A 21,480-nucleotide genomic window follows, 5' to 3' on the forward strand; every position below is an offset into this window, starting at 1 on the left:
AAAAATCAGAAACTTTTTGTCCAAAAATGATGCAGAAAAATGAATCCATGCTTTTGTTACTTCTAGGTTAGACTACTGCAATGCTCTACTTTCCGGCTACCCGGATAAAGCACTAAATAAACTTCAGTTAGTGCTAAATACGGCTGCTAGAATCCTGACTAGAACCAAAAAAATGTATCATATTTACTCCAGTGCTAGCCTCCCTACACTGGCTTCCTGTTAAGGCAAGGGCTGATTTCAAGGTTTTACTGCTAACATACAAAGCATTACATGGGCTTGCTCCTACCTATCATTCCGATTTGGTCCTGCCGTACATACCTACACGTACGCTACGGTCACAAGACGCAGGCCTCCTAATTGTCCCTAGAATTTCTAAGCAAACAGCTGGAGGCAGGGCTTTCTCCTATAGAGCTCCATTTTTATGGAATGGTCTGCCTACCCATGTGAGAGACGCAGACTCGGTCTCAACTTTTAAGTATTTACTGAAGACTCATCTCTTCAGTGGGTCATATGATTGAGTGTAGTCTGGCCCAGAGTGTGAAGTTGAACGGAAAGGCTCTGGAGCAACGAACTGCCCTTGCTGTCTCTGCCTGGCCGGTTTCCCTCTCTCCACTGGGATTCTCTGCCTCTAACCCTATTACAGGGGCTGAGTTACTGGCTTACTGGTCTCTTTCATGCCGTCTCTAGGAGGGTGCATCACTTGAGTGGGTTGAGTCACTGACGTGTCTTCCTGTCTGGATTGGCGCCCCCCCCCCTTGGGTTGTGCCGTGGCGGAGAACTTGTGGGGCTATACTCAGCCTTGTCTCAGGATGGTAAGTTGGTGGTTGAAGATATCCCTCTAGTGGTGTGGGGGCTGTGTTTTGGCAAAGTGGGTGGGTTATATCATTCCTGTTTGGCCCTGTCCGGGGGTATCATCGGATGGAGCCACAGTGTCTCCTGACCCCTCCTGTCTCAGCCTCCAGTATTTATGCTGCAGTAGTTTATGTGTCGGGGGGCTAGGGTCAGTTTGTTATATCTTGAGTACTTCTCCGGTCTTATCCGGTGTCCTGTGTGAATTTAAGTATGCTCTCTCTAATTCTCTCTTTCTTTCTCTCTCTCGGAGGACCTGAGCCCTAGGACCATGCCTCAGGACTACCTGGCATGATGACTCCTTGCTGTCCCCAGTCCACCTGGCCGTGCTGCTGCTCCAGTTTCAACTGTTCTGCCTGCGGCTATGGAATCCTGACCTGTTCACCGGACGTGCTACCTGTCCCAGACATGCTGTTTTAAACTCTCTAGAGACAGCAGGAGAGGTAGAGATACTCTTAATGATCGGCTATGAAAAGCCAACTGACATTTACTCCTGAGGTGCTGACTTGCTGACCCTCGACAACTACTGTGATTATTATTATTTGACCATGCTGGTCATTTATGAACATTTGAACATCTTTGCCATGTTCTGTTATATTCTCCACCCACCCGGCACAGCCAGAAGAGGACTGGCCACCCCTCATAGCCTGGTTCCTCTCTAGGTTTCTTCCTAGGTTTTGGCCTTTCTAGGGAGTTTTTCCTAGCCGCCGTGCTTCTACACCTGCATTGCTTGCTGTTTGGGGTTTTTGGCTGGGTTTCTGTACAGCACTTTGAGATATCAGCTGATGTAAGAAGGGCTATATAAATAAATTTGATTTGATTTGATCACAATTCCAGTGGGTCAGAAGTTTACATATACTAGGTTGACTGCGCCTTTAAACAGCTTGGTAAATTCCAGAAAATGATGTCATCGCTTTAGTAGCTTCTGATAGGCTAATTGACATCATTTGAGTCAATTGGAGGTGTACCTGTGGATGTATTTCAAGGCCTAACTTCAAACTCAGTGCCTCTTTGCTTGACATCATGGGAAAATCAAAAGAAATCAGCCAAGACCTCATAAAAAAAATTGTAGACCTCCACAAGTCTGGTTCACCCTTGGGAGAAATTTCCAAACGCCTGAAGGCACCATTTTCTTCTGTACAAACAGTAGTACAGTATAAACAAGTATTAACACCATGGGACCATGCAGCCGTCATAACGCTCAGGAAGGAGACGCGCTCTGTCTCCTAGAGATGAACGTACTTTGGTGCGAAAAGTGCAAATCAATCCCAGAACAACAGCAATGGACCTTGTGAAGATGCTGGAGGAAACAGGTACAAAAGTATCTATATCCACAGTAAAACGAGTCCTATATCGACATAACCTGAATGGCCGCTCAGCAAGGAGGAAGCCACTGCTTCAAAACCACCATAAAAAGCCAGACTACGGTTTGCAACTGCACATGGGGACAAACATTGTACTTTTGGAGAAATGTCCTCTGGTCTAATGAAACAAAAATAGAACTGTTTGCCCATAATGACCATTGTTATGTTTGGAGGAAAAAGGGGGAGGCTTGCAAGCCAAAGAACACCATCCCAGCCGTGAAGCACGGGGGTGGCAGCATCATGTTGTGGGGGTGCTTTGCTGCAGGAGGGACTGGTGCGCTTCACAAAATAGATGGTATCATGAGGAAGGGAAATTATGTGGATATATTGAAGCAACATCTCAAGACATCAGTCAGGAAGTTCAAGCTTGGTCGCAAATGGGTCTTCCAAATGGACAATGACCCAAAGCTTACTTCCAAAGTTGTGGCAAAATGGCTTAAGGACAACAAGTGGCCATCACAAAGCCCTGACCTCAATCCTATAGAACATTTGTGAGCAGAACTGAAAAAGCATGTGCGAGCAAGGAGGTCTACAAATCTGACTCAGTTACACCAGCTCTGTCACGAGGAATGGGCCAAAATTCACCCAACATATTGTGGGAAGATTGTGGAAGGCTACCAGAAATGTTTGACCCAAGTTAAACAATTTAAAGGCAATGCTACCAAATATTAATTGTGTGTGTGTGTCACGTTCGCTGGAATAATCATCGGACCAAGGTGCAGCGCGATATGGTTTCCACATATTTAATAGAGAAACACACAAAACAATAAAGAAATAAACGAAACGTGACGACAATGGAGTGCTAACATGCAACTACACATAACAATATCCCACAAACCATAGGTGGAAAAAAGGCTACAACGATTACCAGCTGCCTCTAATTGGGAATCATACAAAATCACCAACATAGAAAAACAAAACTAGAACCCCACATAGAAATAATAAACTAGACTAACCCCCAGTCACGCCCTGACCTACTCTACCATAGACAATAAGGGCTCTCTATGGTCAGGACGTGACAGTGTGTTAACTTCTGACCCACTGGGAATGTGATGAAAGAAATAAAAGCTGAAATAAATAATTCTCTCTACTATTATTCTGACATTTCACATTCTCAAAATAAAGTGGTGATCCTAACTGACCTAAGACAGGGGATTTTTACTAGAATTAAATGTCAGGAGTTGTGAAAAACTGAGTTTAAACTTATTTGGCTAAGGTGTATGTAAACTTACGACTTCAACAGTATAAAGTGGGACTTCAGCACTGGTATTCATGTGAGAAGGTGGATGTGAACCCTGGTCTCCAGCTTGTCAAAACACAGCCATAATCCACTCAGACAGACTAAACTTAACCACCCTTGTTACACTGAGCACATGAGGCCCGATTAAATGTTAAATCAGCTTATTTCAAGTCTGAATAGGGCCTAGGGAGAATATTATTTTGTGGAAGTCCATCTTTTTTTCTGTGATTTCTTTATACGATTAGAAACAGGAGGAGACAGAGAAGGGGTGAAAGTGGGAGAAGCGGAATGGGAATTTAGCCCCTGACTTCTGGGTCAGTAAGATGGCAAATTTCTTTGGATTTTGACCAACTCAGCCACACAGCCACCTACCGTGTGAGGAACTTGGGCCCCCATATCAGCAGAAAAATGTTTGGATTAAAGGCAAAATGTGAACTTCAAACATTGTACTGCCGTACTGTTCATAATTCCCCTAGTCCGGGGCATGGAGGTGGAAAGAGGGTATTCGTGGCAGGTGTGCCCTCTAGGAAACTATATTGTCAAGTATAAAAACAGGCACATTTGTGGACACCCAGATGTATTTACTGCTAAATCTCTCTCAGGTTGGAACAGTGGCCATTGTGGAATAGAGTAAGATGAGGACTGTGTCGTGAGGTCGATTTCTCAGAGAATGGCAGAAGCGGATACCAAGTTTGAATCTGATGGTGCAAAGCAAAGATGAGAGTGAGAATGAAGGTGATGAGAACACTGGATGGACTACAGTTGCTAAAGGACAGATACCATGAGCTAAAATGACAGTTAAAATGCTGTCTAGTAAGGCTCCTTCTCATGGCACAACTATTTGTTTGTTTGTAAGAGTGAGTGCGGTTTGAGGATAAGAAGATGTACCTGGGAGATCTGTTTGATGTTCCCAGGATGGTGAAGAAAGTGTTGTAATCTGTGAGTTCCCTGAATGTCCTATAAGGGTGAAGGAGGCAGAGATTGCTAGGATAAGAGCTGTTCAGCATATCTCCTATGCTGAGGCAGAAAGAAAAGCTAAAGAATGTTCTAGTGGTTCTGTTGCTGTGGAGACACGGCAGTCCAGTGCTGATGGGGAGAGGTCTGTCAGTGATAAAGAGATGCTCTGTTTTTTTGGCACCACACTCCACAAAGCAAGTCCTGCAGACTAGTTTAATCTTATCTTGATTATTGCCCAGTCATGTGGTCAAGTGCTGCAAAGGACCTAGTTAAGCATCAGCTGGCCCAGAACAGCAGCACATGTTGCTCTTCATTGTAATCAGAGGGCTTACATCAATATTATGCATGCCAGTCTCTCTTGGCTAAGAGTTGAGGAAAGATTGACTTAATCTCTTCTTGTTTTTATAGGAAATATAAATACGTTGGAAATTCCAAATTGTTTGCATGGTCAACATACACAAAGCACAGACACACACACTTATCCCACCAGACATGCCACCAGGGGTCTTTTCACAGTTCCCAGGTCCAGAACAAATTCAAGGAAACATGCAGTACTATAAATTGCAGTGGCGAACAAGAAGAGAAATAAGAGAAGTAAAGTGGTCGTGAGAATCTAGGCATTTTGCCGTGAGGTGTTGCTTTATTTGTTTTTTTACACCAGGATTGCTGTTCACTTGTGCTATATGAGATGGAAGGAACTCCCTTCCATCTCATATAGCAAAAGTGAACAGCAAACCTTGTTTAAAAAAACAAATAAAGCAACACCTCACGGCACAATGCCTTTCCCCCATGGGACCTACTTTTTGTGTGTATGTATTGACATGTATGTGTCACACAAACAAACACACACACTATATGTTAATGTTTTTAAATGTATGTAAATTGTAGTCTTTTGTCTGTAATGTCTTTTACGTTGTGTCGGACCCCAGTAAGACCAGCAGTCACCATTGGCGTCGGCTAATGGGGATCCTAATAAAATAAAATACAAATCTGTGGGTGGTGTTTGCAAGGTGCATGATCTAGATACCCTTGTTGTGAAGAAAGTCAATTTTTGGGGCATTTATTGCTATAGTGATAAACTGCACTGCAAGAGTGGATAAGAACTCAGGAAAGATCGATATCATCGTATCTGCAGCTGAACACTTCTTGGGAATGAAGAATGTTACTGGTGAGGAGCTGCATGGTGTACTGACTGGAGCAGCAGTTGTGTCATCTCAGGTCACCTGGATCGGAGTAGGGCTCTGAGTGTATTTTTAAGGACGGGGGGGGTTGTATTTAATTTTCGGATGTTTAAGTGGATTGAAAGTTTTAGTTTATTTCCCTTTTCCATTTGGGATTTCCCCCTTTTCTATTCCCCACATCCAGTATTGGGCATCAGTTTTATGTTTGAAATTGATGGCGAGTTGAGTAGAAATAAGAGTGAGAAGGAATGGATTGCAGTGGCGAACAAGAAGAGAAATAAAAGAAGTAAAGTGGTCGTGAGAATCTAGTAAAGCCAAGCCTTACTCTGACTCTTTTTTTAGTTGGAGTGAGGGTTCTGGGCCGATGGCTTTATCTGGGAGATCCATTTGACGTCTCTATGAATATCATAGATATGTTGGACAAGGTTATGTCAGTGAGGATAACAAGAGGTGGGCTTATTTAGTTTTTTTGTGTATCCGAGGAGCAGAAGGAGTGTGCTTTGCAACTGAAAAAGATATTGGATTGGAATGTGTCATATGTGGATCTGCAAAGCAGGGCACATATCAAGGGTGTTAACTCTGGAGTGGCGCTAGGAAGGAATCCTGTCGACGAATGTTCCGTCCTCATATCCCCAATCAAATTGAAGCCGCTTTTGTCTTATCACTCCATATTGGTTGAGAATTCTTAACTCGCCTATAGTCATCTGCCGCATTACATCGTGATTTCACAAATAATTTGTTTATCCAACTTTTTGGTTATTGTATGAGGATCAATTTAGACAAAATGCTGGCTGTACAATTTAGCTAGCTAGCTAGCTAGCTAGCCAAAAGGAAATTGCCAGCACTGTTTTATCAAGCAACAAACTAACCAAGCTAGCAACGAACTAATCTGGCTAGCTAGTGGTGTTCATGTTGAACAATTGCAGTTGAAACTGGTAAGAGAGAGGTCTGGGTTCACTTAAAAAAATACATTATTGACTGCCAAAGCATGTACATAAACCTTTACTAACCCGGATGCCTGTATTTAATAACAGCTCCTGTTTAATGTCTCTTATTTATTGTTTTACTTTTTACCCCAATTTCATGATATCCAATTGATAGTTACAATCTTGTCCCATCGCTGCAACTCCCGTACGGACTCAGGAGAGGCGAAGGTCAAGAGCCAAGAGTCCTCTGAAACACGACCCTGTCAAGCCGCACTGCTTCTTGACACACTGCTCGCTTAACACGGAATCTAGCCGTGTGTCAGAGGAAACACCGGCCAACTAGCGACCATGTCAGTGTGCATGCGCCCTGCCCGCCACAGAAGTCACTAGAGAGCGATGGGACAAGGACAAACTCTCCCCTAATCCGGACGCCGCTTGTCCAGTTGTGCGCCACCACATGGATTTCCCGGTCGAACCCGGTTGCGATACAGGCTAGGATCGAACCAGGATCTGTAGTGACACCTCTTGCACAGCGATGTAATGCCTTAGACCGCTGCGCCACTCGGGAGGCCTAATGTCTTTTCTGTCAACCTTTATCATGGCTCCCACAGCACTGACAGTTGTGTTGACATGACAACTGGGCTGGAATTGTGGACCTTCTTCTTTAAGGTTCAACCGATAAGGTGTATTGCCGCCAGAGTCGTAGGGGGTAGTAAACGATAGAAAAATAATTCAATTTTTTGTATTTTTATATGACATCATACAAGAATAGACACATTAAAAAACCATCCCAATCCTTCAGTCACAGTCTGATTCTAATCACATCCCTACAGGCTCAGGGGCCTGTGAGGGAGGAACATTCTTCGAAAGGATTCCTTGCAAGGCATTGGCTCACAATGATGCACTCACAATGATGCAAATTTTCTCAAATGTATTTTCTGTTTGTGCTGTGCAGTTTATGATCATTGCAATTAACGATGCAAAGTCCATCATTATATCAAGATCCCTCAGTTGCAGAGAAACATTCACTGGTGCAGGTTCTACTATCTTTCCAGCGCCAATGCTACTCATTCCTTCGACTCTTCTCACTATAGGGCACAAAGGTTCTTACAGGGTATCTCACAAAGCCTAATGCCTAATAATAATTTGGGCTGTGCAGGGTGCTTATATTTGTCCTGCTACACACAAGTGTGTTATAGAAATGTGTTTCTTGCATATCCCAACTCCCCCTGAGACACCAGCAGGGAGTGGGGTCCCAGCCAGAGTCACCATTGTACAGTGGCCCTGAGAAGGGAGAGTCTCTTCATCAAAGAACAAAAGTATAGGTGCCACCTGAGTGACGTAGCGGTCTAAGGCACTGCATCGCTGGCACCGGGAGACCCATGAGGCGGCGCGCAATTGGCCCAGCGTCGTCTGGGTTAGGGGAGTGTTTGGCTGGCCAGGATTTCCTTGACCCATCGTGCTCTAGTGACTCCTTGTGGTGGGCCGGGCACCTGCAAGCTGACCTCGGTCACCAGCTGGACAGTGTTTCCTCCGACACATTGGTGCGGCTGGCTTCTGGGTAAACCGAGCAGTGAGGTTTGGCAGGGTCATGTTTCGGAGGATGAATGGCTCTTGTTCTTCGCCTCTCCCGAGTCCGTAGGGGAGTTGCAGCGACGGGACACGACTGTAACAATCAATTGGATATCACAAAATTGAGGAGAAAATGGGTAAAAATACAAAAAAATACAACAACCTCAAAAAATGTATGGATGACGTGAATTTCTTCACTCCATCCACCATATGGGTCAGTCAATGTGCACCAACCACTCCACCTACTTCCTCAGGTATTTCATCTGCACACACTTCATGCGCTATACCAGAAAACCCCCTTGATAGGCTCTCTGCTTCAAAGATCCATACACAAAACATTCCACTCCTACTGTATATCTTTTTGAGGCACAAAGCATATGAACTTCTCTGCAGACACACAAATCTAAACAAGACCACTTTTTGTGACCAACGCCACATTATCCTCCAACGTATCCCAGATTTTCCTTGAGAAGTCAAACGGGTCTCCAAGGTAACATTGGTTCCCTCAGTCTAGACTAGGCTTGGATTTCCTAGTTTCCACCACAACTTTACTTCTCTTGTTTCCTTTCATTTTTGCCACTGTACTCATCTTCACCCGACATGCTGTCAGTTTCAAATAAAACATCATCTCGTCTCTCGTTCCGAACCTGGATCATGTGACAAAATCATTCATTTTGATTGACTGTCATTTTGTAAGGCCAGCTTTTTGGTTCATACTGCTGGCTTGTTTGCCTACTAGCTTTAGCTTTACCTATTGTTTGATGCTAGCCCCGCATGCTATATGCAACACTAAATAGCCTATGCCAATTTAGCCTGCTTAGGCTTTGCCCTACCACGCCACATGTTATTGCATCCCACTTTTGACATTCATTTTTGGAATTACAAATGAGGAGTTTGTCAACACAATATATAAGAGCAGGGAATATAGGCCTACTATAAGAGGGACTCTCATTTACAGTATAGGTAAATGGATCTACTGTAATTCTGCACTAGACAGGATTTGAAACACCATAATAGTGTTTTCAACCTTTTCCATGTAAGTCTGGCAAGGTGTTAAAAGAAAGTGATGTTACAACACAACATGTCATGTTTCAGAGCACCTCAGGATGAATGTTTCAGTACACCATCAATCTGTCTCAATACCCTCACAACCATGTGTTTCAATAATCCAGCAAAGTTAAGGTTTCGTCTCCTTTAAGGTGGTGGCAGCTCAGTTGCCACTCATTTTAGCGTTACAAAGCACTTTATTTTAACAGTGTGTGTTACAGTAATAGCCCTGAGTGTAAAAAAAGAGAGTCTATTAAGCTACTCAGTGTACAAATTGGTCACATTAAACCCCAGTTAATTGGGCCACATCAGTGGAAAATGAATAAGTGCATGTACTTGTCAGTACATCTAAAGTTGGAGAGTTTGAAGTTTAATGAGGAATCTGAAGATGACTATCAAACATTATTCGAGGCAGAGTGAATCATGCCACTGCAGACCCACTGTACTGGAACCCTCCCTCTTATCACCATTAATACTTAAAGTGTGTGTCTGAGAGATTGTGTCTGAATAATGATGAGTGAGAAAGTGACAGACTCACAAATATCATACCCTCAAGACATGCTAACCTCTCACAATTACTATAACAGGGGAGGTTAGCATTTTTGAGTGTATGATATTTGTGCGTCTAACTTTCTCACTCATCATTATTCAGACACACTCACACTATTACGGCACTGTTGGAGCTTTTTGATACACGCGCAATGACATCTGATAAATATGTGTATGCAACCAATACAATTGTATTTGATTTAGATACTGATTTGGTGCTGAAGATAATGAATATGAGATTGAAAAGTGGCAGAATTGCCCTTTAACCCAGATGGTGAAGTGGCAGAATTGCCCTTTAACCCAGATGGTGAAAATAATGAAATCAATAGAATGAACAGCATCTGTCAAAAGAAATAAGTTTGTAAACATATTTTCCTTCCATTCTAGACATCTGAGTGACAGTTTATGCAATACTGTTTCGTTTATCTGCTACATCATGTTCACAACTATATGTTAACAGATAATTGATAACAGAAAAATATAAATATACATAACCAATACAAATTCACAGAGAACAGCTGCTAGTATATCCCACCATTGCCTCCACTGTCTCCTCTCTGACCAGCAATACTCCCCTAACCACTGCCTTGTTAACATGTCAAGCTCTGTTTTTAAATAATTGGACTGGTTCCTGTTATATCCATTTGATTGTATGACATTCACTACAGTTTAATAGGACACTAAATACATTAGGTGACACAGCGATTCTCCAGGACTGGATTCTCTCTTGACCGTTGACCTATTAAACTTTTAGACAACTGGTTTATTAGAGCGTTGGTCCAATCAGACCCAAGCACGGACGTCGCCTCCCCAGTCCAAGCCCTGTCCACGGTACCAGGCGCGTGTGATTGGCTGAAACAGCAGGAGKMGYCGCAGCCTCCGGAGCAGCCCACAGAAGATGGCTGCCGCCACCACTACCAGCGGTGACATCATCACGAAGCCCAGGATAATAAGGGCGGAGCAGCTGTTGTCGTCGAGGTAACGGCAGAAAGGAGAGTGGGAGTCTAGGACCTGCGGGGGTGGAGAGGGAGACTAATGTAACATTCAGACAGAAACAGACTCCAAAGATATGGACAATTATATTGATACAGTACGTGTTTCTGAGTTGTTTTTGTTGGTGAAGCAAATGTTGGTGCTTTATCTTTAACTGAACAGAACTGAGGGGGAGGTGTGTGTGTGTGTGTGCGTGCGTGTGCGTGTTGCGCGTCTGTGTGTGTGTGTGTGTGGTGTGTGTGTGTTGGTGTGGTGTGTGTGTGTGGTGTTGGTGTGGTGTGTGTGTGTGTGTGTGTGTGTGTGTGGTGTGTGTGGTGTGTGTTGTGTGTGTGTGTGTGTGTGTGCGCGTGTGTGTGTGCATGCATGAGAAAGCAAGAGGGACCATATGAGGGAAGGTAGTGGGGCGTGACAGACTCTTTCCCAGTTTCCCTTCAATGTTCAGATAAGAGGCAGCTGCCAATAAAACCCCTAGGCTGTCAATCACCCGTGAGTGCCACCGAAAGAGAGAGGGAGAGAGAGAGAGAGACGGAGGAAGATGGAGAGAGACTGGGATGAGAGAGAGACAGATAGAGATAAGAGTGGAACCCTTGCTCTGCTTGCTAGACTAAAAACCTGTAAGCAATGCTAATGGATGACATACTATATACACACTGTCAGCAAGAGGGAAGAGGAGGGAGGGATACAGCTACACAGAGAGGGACATGCACAGGCAGACAGACATGCACGCGCACAAACAGAAATGCACAAAAACACTTACATAGGAGTACACAAACACTCAAACACACTCAGTGTTGTCTCAATAGGGCTACATTCTATAATAACTCTCTGGCATATAATTCTCTAATTGTCAACATTTTCAAGAGGAATTTCCCCAGCCACCTCAACTGAGCTCTGCAACCTCGAGCCCATCACCAACTACAAGTACACACTCATCTACACACGCATACACACAGACACACTTTTTCTGTCTTGTCTGTATAGGCCTGGGCCCAGCTGGGGACTAACGGGTACTAATTTCAACAATCAGATCTTCTCATGGATATCCTCTCTTACTGTCCCATCCATCACCTCTCCAAGACAAACTGTTGATTGACACCCCCAACTCTGGCAGGCAGCAAGGGTCTATACTGGAACCTGTTGTCTTCTATATAGTACTGTTTACAACATTCCATTAAGCTACACTTTAAAAATAGCACTCACATTCTTCACTAATGAAGATGTGGAAATGAAAACACCTTGAAAATACCAGTGTCTTCAAGGTGTTTAAAATATTTAGGATTGCTATTGATTTCATTAAATGGCAACATTCCAAAGAAAGATAAATCAGTGTGATCGTACACAAAATTCTTCCAAATATCTAAAAAGTTAGCAAACGCATGTAAAAAGTTAAACCTAGTATAGAGCCATATTTTACTGTAACATCGATAATGGAGACAAGCAAGGCCACTGTGAAAAGGTACATTGGGGCGTCTACTCTTCGACAAGGGCAACAGCTGTATATCTTAGAGGACACTTTAGCATCATTATGAGAGTGATAGCATTTACTGACTGCCTCAGAATGCACATCATAATCCTGTTTTAGACACAGTCTCTTCTTAAAGGTGGTCTTAACATGACAGTTTACTCCAAAAACAAGTTTGCTTCTCAGCACATCATAATCATGTTGTAGTCCAGTGTGTTCTAGACACAGTCCGCCTAAAATTATAGTTAAGTTTTAAATTTAAATTACGTTTGTCAGATGCTTTAAGACCTCAAAAGTGTTCTAATGCCAAGATGCATCCAGGCCATCTGTTGTCTATCCAGCAATATGCTTCCCTTTCCCATTCATTTGTGATTGAGGAATATAGCCGGATCTACATAAGAGGTGGCATGAGAAGTGGTCTCATCTTGACATTAAACCATGCACTTTATGAGATCTGCACTAACTTTGATTTTAAAGTCAACTCTCACTTTAATGTTGCCTATAGGCCAATGAAGTGATGTCAGCTTCCGGGTGATGTCTAAAGAAGGGTGAGGCTGATAGGACTTCCCTGCCAACCCCTATCTTACCCAGAAATGTAGTGGTGTATCTGTCTGCCCCTGGGTGTTCCCAGTGCCTGTGCCATGTACTGCTGAAGAAACACAGGGTGTGCCCCAGGGTTATGCGCTTGCCCCCCTACTCTTCATAATCTACAGTACATACTCCCACTTGGACAGATACTTGAACCTCGATGCCCTGTCCCACCCTGAGTGTGTTTGTTTTCCTCTGGTCCAGGGTGTTCTCTGTGCCATGAGCGACAAGAACTGAATCCTACCACTCTTTAAATACTTGGGCAAGCTCGGTATACTTTTACAGTGTTGGGTTAGGGTGGAGCAGAAGGGAATCGTTCATATAATTTCATGTTGAAACACTTTCATGTTGGGGCACGGCAGACAGTTATCCACTAGTGGGGTTCTTAATATTATGTTATTTTAGCTGGTTCCATATGCAAATAAGCTGTTATTTACTGGTTTATTAAGGGTTGCCAAGCGTAACGCAGGTTGACATAAAGTGTAGTCAACTTTGTTTAAAGAGCAGAAAGAATCTGATTGGTTTAGGGCAGAACAAATCTGATTGGTTTCTAAAAGGTCAATTGGCGGAGTTTAACAGATGCACAACTTTTGAAAACATGGCAGAGGTTTGATCTGAGAATCTTGTAAATAAAACTTTGAGTTACAAGTTGTAATATTTTGAAATCATTATTGTGTTACAGTAGTCAGACAAATGAGACAATATCTCTAAGATACAACTGGTGTCCTGACTTGAAGCAAAGAGTCAAATGTAGCATACTTGCAGCAACATACTAAGCTAATCAGAGAAATCTAGCAAGCTAAGCATTATGACCTCAATTCGGAGATAAAATCCTACCACAGTATTCTGATGGTCAAAGGTTGTGTTAGAGACATTGAGTGGCACTATGAGCAGCCCACTACTCACCCGTGAGTGGCAGAGGAAGCCGACGTAGAGCAGCAGTGAGGCAGGCAGCAGGACTAGGGTGAACACGGCCACCAGGACCAGGACACACACCAGGACCACGCCCACATTCCACAACAGCAGCCCTGCCCCGCACGCCACACAGCCACACCTGCCCCGGCGGCTGCCCCACGCGCTGCCCTCACTGTGGGCCAGGGGAGGGGGCAGCATCTTCACCCCCTCCCCCACCCAGCCCCCCTCATCCAGGTCCACGTCCACCCCACACATCCTGATGGGGAGAGAGAGATGGAAGGAGAAAGGAGGAGAGAGAGAATACATTGATACATTTAACCATGGAGTTTTATCAGTAGGAGAGTGAATAGTCCAATGTCATTCTTCATGGATGTAGCGTAATCCTACTTTTCCTGCAATCCCCTGCCTATTGTTCTATATTTCCCCACACGTTAATGTCTTTACCACCGGGATGTCACGGACCAACACACAGCTTTGTGACTAATGGTAAACCAGTAATGATATTTGACGTACAGCTATAAAACATGCTTCTGAGAGAGGAAACATTAACTATGGATTTGGTGTAAGGCTGCATGAGCTGTGACTAAACCACACAAAAACAACACTAGACACTATGGAACACAAAGCTTTTACTATCTCATCCTAGAATATACAAGGTCTGAGGTCATCTGCCTTCGGCCTAAAGAGCAGGAACACAGACTTCCTCAAAGAAATTGGAAATACAGACATTGTCATCCTACAAGAAACATGGTATAAATGAGACGGACCCACTGGTTGCCCTCTAGGTTACAGAGAGCTGGTAGTCCCATCTATCAAACTGCCTGGTGTGAAACAGGGTAGAGACTTAGGCTGTATTTTAATTTGGTACAGAGCGGACCTAACACACTCTATTAAGTTAGTTCAAACAGGAACATTTTACATCTATCTAGAAATTAATAAGGAAATTATCTCAACAGAGAAAAATGTCCTCATGTGTGCTACCTACTGTATATCCCCCCCAATAGAATCGCCATACTTTAACGATGACAGTTTCTCCATCTTAGAGGGGGAGATCAACAATTTCCAGGCTCAGGGACATGTACTAGTCTGTGGCAACCTAAATGCCAGAACAGGACAAGAACCCGACACCCTGAGCACACAGGGGGACAAACACAACTACGACAACATAACCAACACAACCCCTGCTGCGCTGTTGGACGCTGGGTATGTACATAGTCAATGGTAGGCTTCGAGGGGACTCCTATGGTAGGTACACCTATAGCTCATCTCTTGGCAGTAGTACTGTATACTACTTTATCACTGACCTCAACCCAGAGTCTCTTAGAGCGTTCACAGTCAGTCCACTGACAACCCTATCAGATCACAGCAAAATCACACTCTACTTGAACAAGCATTACGCAATCATGAGGAATCAAAGTCAAAGGAACTGAATAATATTAAGAAATGCTATAGATGGAAGGGAAAAAGTGTGGAGATCTACCAGAAAACTATTAGGCAACAACAAATTCAATCCCCTCTAGACAATTTCCTGGACAAAAGGTTTCACTTTAATAGTGAAGGTGTAAACTTGGCAGTAGAAAACCTAAACAGTATATTTGACCTCTCAGCTTCCCTATCAAATCTAAAAATGTCAAGCAGACAACCTAAGTAAATTAACAACAACGACAAATGGTTTGATGAAGAATGCAAAAACCTAAGAAAGAAATTGAGAAACTTATCCAACCAAACACATAGAGACCCAGAAAACCTGAGCCTACGCCTTCATTATGGTGAACACGAAGAGTTATCTATCCAAAATGGAGATGTATGGATAAACCACTTCTCCAATCTTTTTGGCTCTATAACAAAGAACAAACAGCAAAAACATATACATGATCAAATAAATCTTAGAATCAACTATTAAAGACTACCAGAACCCACAGGATTCTCCAATTACATTGAATGAACTACAGGACAAAATACAAACTGTCCAATCCAAAAAGGCCTGGGGTTGATGGTATCCTAAATTAAATGACAAAATATACAGACCACAAATTCCAATTGGCTATACTCATTAACATCATCCTCAGCGCTGGCATCTTCCCCAATATTTGAAACCAAGGACTGATCACCCCAATCCACAAAAGTGGAGACAAATTTGACCCCAATAACTACCGGGGTATATGTGTCAACAGCAACCTTGGGAAAATCCTCTGCATTATCATTAACAGCAGACTCATCCATTTTCTCATCCAAAACAATGTACTGAGCAAATGTCAAATTGTCTGTTTTAGCAAATTACTGTACGACAGACCACGCATTCATCCTGCACACCCTAATTGACAAACAAACAAACCAACACAAAGGCAGTATTATCATGCTTTGTTGATTTCAAAAAAGCTTTCAACTCAATTTGGCATGAGGGTCTGCTATACAAAGTGATGGAAAGTGGTATTGGGGGAAAAACATACAACATTATAAAATCCATGTACACAAACAAGTGTATGGTAAAATTGACAAAAAACACACATATGTCTTTGCACAGGGCTGGGGGGTGAGACAGGGATGCAGCTTAAGCCCCACCATCTTCAACATATATATCAACGAATTGGCGAGGGCACTAGAAAAGTCTGCAGCACCCGGCCTCACCCTACTAGAATCTGAAGTCAAAGTCTACGGTTTGCTGATGATCTGGTGCTTCTGTCCCCAACCAAGGATGGCTTACAGCAGCACCTAGATCTTCTGCACAGATTCTGTCAGACCTGGGTCCGGACAGTATATCTCAGTCAGACAAAAATAATGGAGTTCCAAAAAAGGTCCAGTTGCACAATAAAAATTCCATCTAGACACCATTGCCCCAGAGCAGACAAAAAACGATACATACCTTGGCCTAAACATTAGCACCACAGGTAACTTCCACAAAGCTGTTAACGATCTGAGAGACAAGGCAAGAAGAGCCTTCTAAACTATCAAAAGGAACATCAAATTCGACATACCAATTAGGATCTGGCTAAAAATACTTGAATCAGTTATAGAACCTATTGCCCTTTATGGTTGTGAGGTCTGGGGTCCGCTCACCAACCAAGAAGTCACAAAATGGGACAAACACCAAATTGAGACTCTGCATGCAGAATTATGCAAAAATATCCTCTGTGTACAACGTAAAACACCAAATAATGCATGCAGAGCAGAATTAGGCCGATACCCACTATCAAAATCCTGAAAAAGCTGTTAAATTCTACAACCTAAAGGAAAAGATTCCCAAACCTTCCATAACAAAGCCATCACCTACAGAGAAATTAACCTGGAGAAGAGCCTCCTAAGCAAGCTGGTCCTGTGGCTCTGTTCACAAACAGACCCTACAGAGCCCCAGGACATCAACACAATTAGACCCAACCAAATCATGAGAAAACAAAAAGAAAATGACTTGACACATTGGAAAGAATTTACAAAAAGACTGCGCAAACTAGAATGCTATTTGGCCCTAAACAGAGAGTACTAAGTGACAGTATATTAAGAAACTCCCATATCTAGTGGGTGAAATACCACAGTGTGACATCACAGCAGCAAGTTTTGTGACCTGTTGCCACAAGAAAAGGACAACCAGTGAAGAACTAACACCATTGTAAATACAACCTATATTTATATTTATTTATTTTCCCTTTTGTACTTTAACAATTTGCACATCATTACAACACTGTATATATACATAATATAACATTTGACATGTCTTTATTATTTTGGAACTTTTGTGAGTGTAATGTTTACTGTAAATTTTTTATTGCTTATTTCACTTTTGTTTATTATCTATTTCACTTGCTTTGGCAATGTAAACATGTTTCCCATGCCAATAAAGCCACTTAAAATTGGGAAAAAAATGGAGAGAGAGAGAGAGAGAGAGAGAGAGAGAGAGAGAGAGAGAGAGAGAGAGAGAGAGAGAGAGAGAGAGAGAGAGATGAAACAACAAGGTACAGTATATTGTTGTTCCACAGAACACAATAAGGACTCATAAAAGGACCCAATTACCCTTACCATCACGCCCAGATACATTTAAATATCTTGTGTCCGGTATATTATCATTATTTTCATCACCCCGCCCCATCCCTATCCCCACCCCATCCTGCGCTTAGTGGAATCGATAACAGCGATCTGTCCACCGCCCCTCCCCACCCCTTCACCGACCGGGCTTCTTAGTAGCAGCACCACCCCCTGGATAAAAACTGGTTAAATCAATGTTGTTTCCACATCATTTCAACCAAAAAATGTAATGTAATAACGTTGAATCAGTGCGGAAAACGGATTGGATTTGCAACATAAATCATCAACTTTTAACCTAAATCCAATGAATTGTTGGTTGATTTCACGTTTGAATTTACATTTGTTGGCAGCTCAACCAAATGTAAATCAAAACTAGACGTTGAACTGACGTCTGTCCCCAGTGGGACTCACAACTATAAATAACACATTTAAAAGCCAACACTGTCATCATACTTAAGATATAGTATTTCGCAAAATACAACAATCCAAGCAGATTTGTATTCCAAATATATTTGTACATTTACCTCGCTCTGGTGTCTCTGTCACTATGCCTCAGAAGTCTCCTTTGAAATTGTTGACCCCAGAACAGGAGCAGGTGCTTCCAAACTCCAGAGTATGTCAGAATAAGATGATATTTCCTCGTTTGCTGAGAACAGTAAAAACAAACAAAACAGCGCTTCATAGGATGCGCACCTATTGCCTTTTCCAAGACAGTAGCACAGTGATGCTTGTGTGCTGAGTTCGAGTGTGTATAGATCAGAGCGGTGCGCAGAGCGCATGCTGTGAGTATGTGTACTATGTTAGTGTTTGAGTGAGAGAGATAGAGAGAGAGAGAGAGAGAGCGAGAGATAAAGAGAGAGAGAGAGAGAGAGAGTTTGAGAGAGTCCACCTCAGCACAATTGGACACGGCACACTGTCCTCTTCAACATTAGTGACTTCACACGCAAGTGGTGGAGTTAAAATGAGATAACGGGATGAGCAGACCATACCATAAACCCTATTAGTATTCGCCTGTTTAAATGATGTCCCACTTCTATTGTCCTCTTCTCTTTTAGCTGAATCTGATTTTCCCAACGTTTGACCTTACTTTGGAAGCTCATCTAATGTTTTTTTTTGTACTTTTAATTTTATCCAAGTTTACTTTGAGCATCATAAACTTACTCTCATGTAATGCATTACTGCATCCCTATGTTAATTATCCTTGTTTACCAAAAGCCTTGGTAAAAGCGGCATCATATAAGCACAAATCCCTCAGTGATGCAGCATCAGAAGACCAAAGCCAGGCAAAGCAGCACTCATCTCTTGGACATAGGCTGCTTGTTGGCAGTGTTACCGGCTCTGGTACTGTTAACCTACAGATGGGACATGGAGGGCTTGATTAATAATCCCTGTTGGTTATATCAGCCAGACATGAGGCTGTCCTACGCACCTCTCTGATGAGAGAGGCCTGGATTGGGCTATCCCCATGTGACAGATTACGGAGATCATACCCCGCTCACCCCCTCTAATGTCTCACAGTAGCCGATACAGCAGTCCCTCCCAAACAAAAAAACAAACACACACACACACTGTCACTCTCTCCACATTCTCTCCACTTCCCTTGCTGTCTGTAGGAATGGGCCGGGCCCAGCTGGGGACTAGGTTAAACTGATGGTATGACATGGTTGACAAATGATGAATAGAAAACTCTCCTTGGAGTATTCTCTCTCTCTCTCTCTGGTGTAGGACCTTTTACTGGAAAAACCACCCTGTGTAGTCCTCTCCCACTGATACTCAGGACAACTTCTCAATGCAGTCATACTGACATCTGCTGGTCTGTTCGGTTATGGTTTCAAACATGGTTGGTCTTTTTTGTTCGTTACCTAATCATGCTTAGTTGTCAATTGAAAGGTTTGAACAGTTTCAAGTCAAAACACACAGTCACAGCTGTTTAATCATTCATTTTTATTGTAATGCAAAGCAGCCATAAGTTACTGTAACTTAATATCAGCCAGGAATAGATCTCTCTGGTCAATGTAACCTCTGTCTGTCCCTGACCTCAGACACCCCACTGATCCCCTTCACTATCTGTATATTAAACTGTATTGAGCTCTACCTACAGACAGACCAGAGAGCTGCACTAATGGATGAGCTCAAGCTGTACTCGCTCTCTCTCTCTCTGAACTCCTTCTTCCTCAGGCTTTTAGTCACTCTGCCCAACTCCATCTATCGACAACACGGCACTCTGGGTTGCCATGACATCTCATTGGGAAGGTTTATATTTTAGTGGCTTTATAGGTCAAAATCACTCAGTGATGAAATTATCAGATGACAGTTAACCTTCATAAAGGTAGAAACAGGAACATTGTCCATATGATCTCAAACTCAGATAATAAAGCACTTAGCTGGTGGAGAAAAAGGAGAGTGGGAATTTACATTAATTTACATTACAATACTTTACATTTGAAATTGTGAAAACAGATCATTGATGATGTACATGAATGCATTATTGATGTGTGTGGGGGGGGGGGGGGGGGCGTTTTGTAGTTTTAATGCCTGCCGTTTAGTGTTGGTTAAAATGGGGGGAAAGTCCTCTGTGTGTTTGATCTGTATGTTACTTACTAGCCAAGGGTTTCTATTCGAGAACAACGTGTCCATTGTGACTGCTGTAGGCAGAGAGTAGTGACGATGCAAACATGGCCAAAACACACAAATCTATAGTCCACAGTTAGGATTATAACACGCACAGCCTTAACCTCTGCACTTTGAAAGGTAGCCAATGTAAAGAGATGGAAAATTCTGTAACTTGTTTTCAAATCCGAATACTTCTCAAATCAAATCAAATTTTAATAAAATCGAATTGTATTAGTCACATGCGCCGAATACGACAGGTGTAGACCTTACAGTGAAACAAGCCCCTAACCAACAGAGCAGTTTCCAAAAATACGGATAAGAATAAGAGATAAAAAGTAACAAGTAATTAGAGAGCAGCAGTAAAAAATAACAATATATACAGGGTGATGCCGGTACAGAGTCAATGTGCGGGGGCACCGATTAGTTAAGGTAGTATGTACATGTAGGTAGAGTTGTTAAAGTGACTATGCATAGATGACAACAGAGAGTGGCAGTGGTGTGGAGAATGGAGGGGGCAATGCAAATAGTCTGGGTAGCCATTTGACTAGATGTTCAGGACTCCTATGGCTTGGGGGTAGAAGCTGTTTAGAAGCCTCTTGGACCTAGACTTGGCGCTCCGGTACCGCTTGCCGTGCGGTAGCAGACAGAGAGAACAGTCTATGACTAGGATGGCTGGAGTCTTTGACAATTTTTCAGGCCTTCCTCTGACACTGCCTGGTATAGAAGTCCTGAATGGCAGGAAGCTTGGCCCCAGTGATGTACTGGGCCATTTGCACTACCCTCTGTAGTGCCTTGCGGTCGGAGGCCGAGCAGTTGCCATACCAGGCAGTGACGCAACAAGTCAGGATGCTCTCGATGGTGCAGCTGTAGAACCTTTTGAGGATCTGAGGACCCATGCCAAATCTTTTCAGTCTCCTGAGGGGGAATAGGTTTTGTCGTGCCCGCTTCACGACTGTCTTGGTGTGCTTGGCCCATGATAGTTTGTTGGTGATGTGGACACCAAGGAACTTGAAGCTCTCAACCTGCTCCACTGCAACCCCGTCTATGAGAATGGGGGCATGCTCGGTCCTCTTTTTCCTGTAGTACACAATCATCTCCTTTATCTTGATCACATTGAGGGAGAGGTTGTTGTCCTGCACCACACGGCCAGGTCTCTGACCTCCTCCCTATAGGCTGTCTCGTTGTTGTCGGTGATCAGGCCTACCAC

General features: G+C 43.1%; 1 protein-coding gene across 1 annotated transcript; it reads right to left on the minus strand.

Moving 5' to 3' along the window:
* Positions 1-9,183: 9,183 nt before the first annotated feature.
* Positions 9,184-18,621, minus strand: LOC111970623 (transmembrane protein 88B). The gene is made up of 3 exons (XM_023997429.3): positions 18,185-18,621; positions 13,635-13,899; positions 9,184-10,696 (listed from the first exon to the last, which is right to left on the minus strand). Exons 1-3 carry the CDS (start codon positions 18,340-18,342, stop codon positions 10,469-10,471), a joined length of 651 nt encoding a protein of 216 aa, XP_023853197.1. The 5' UTR covers positions 18,343-18,621; the 3' UTR covers positions 9,184-10,468.
* Between the last annotated feature and the right edge of the window lie 2,859 nt (positions 18,622-21,480).

Source organism: Salvelinus sp. IW2-2015, linkage group LG11, assembly GCF_002910315.2.
Source record: "Salvelinus sp. IW2-2015 linkage group LG11, ASM291031v2, whole genome shotgun sequence".
Lineage (NCBI taxonomy): Eukaryota > Metazoa > Chordata > Actinopteri > Salmoniformes > Salmonidae > Salvelinus > Salvelinus sp. IW2-2015.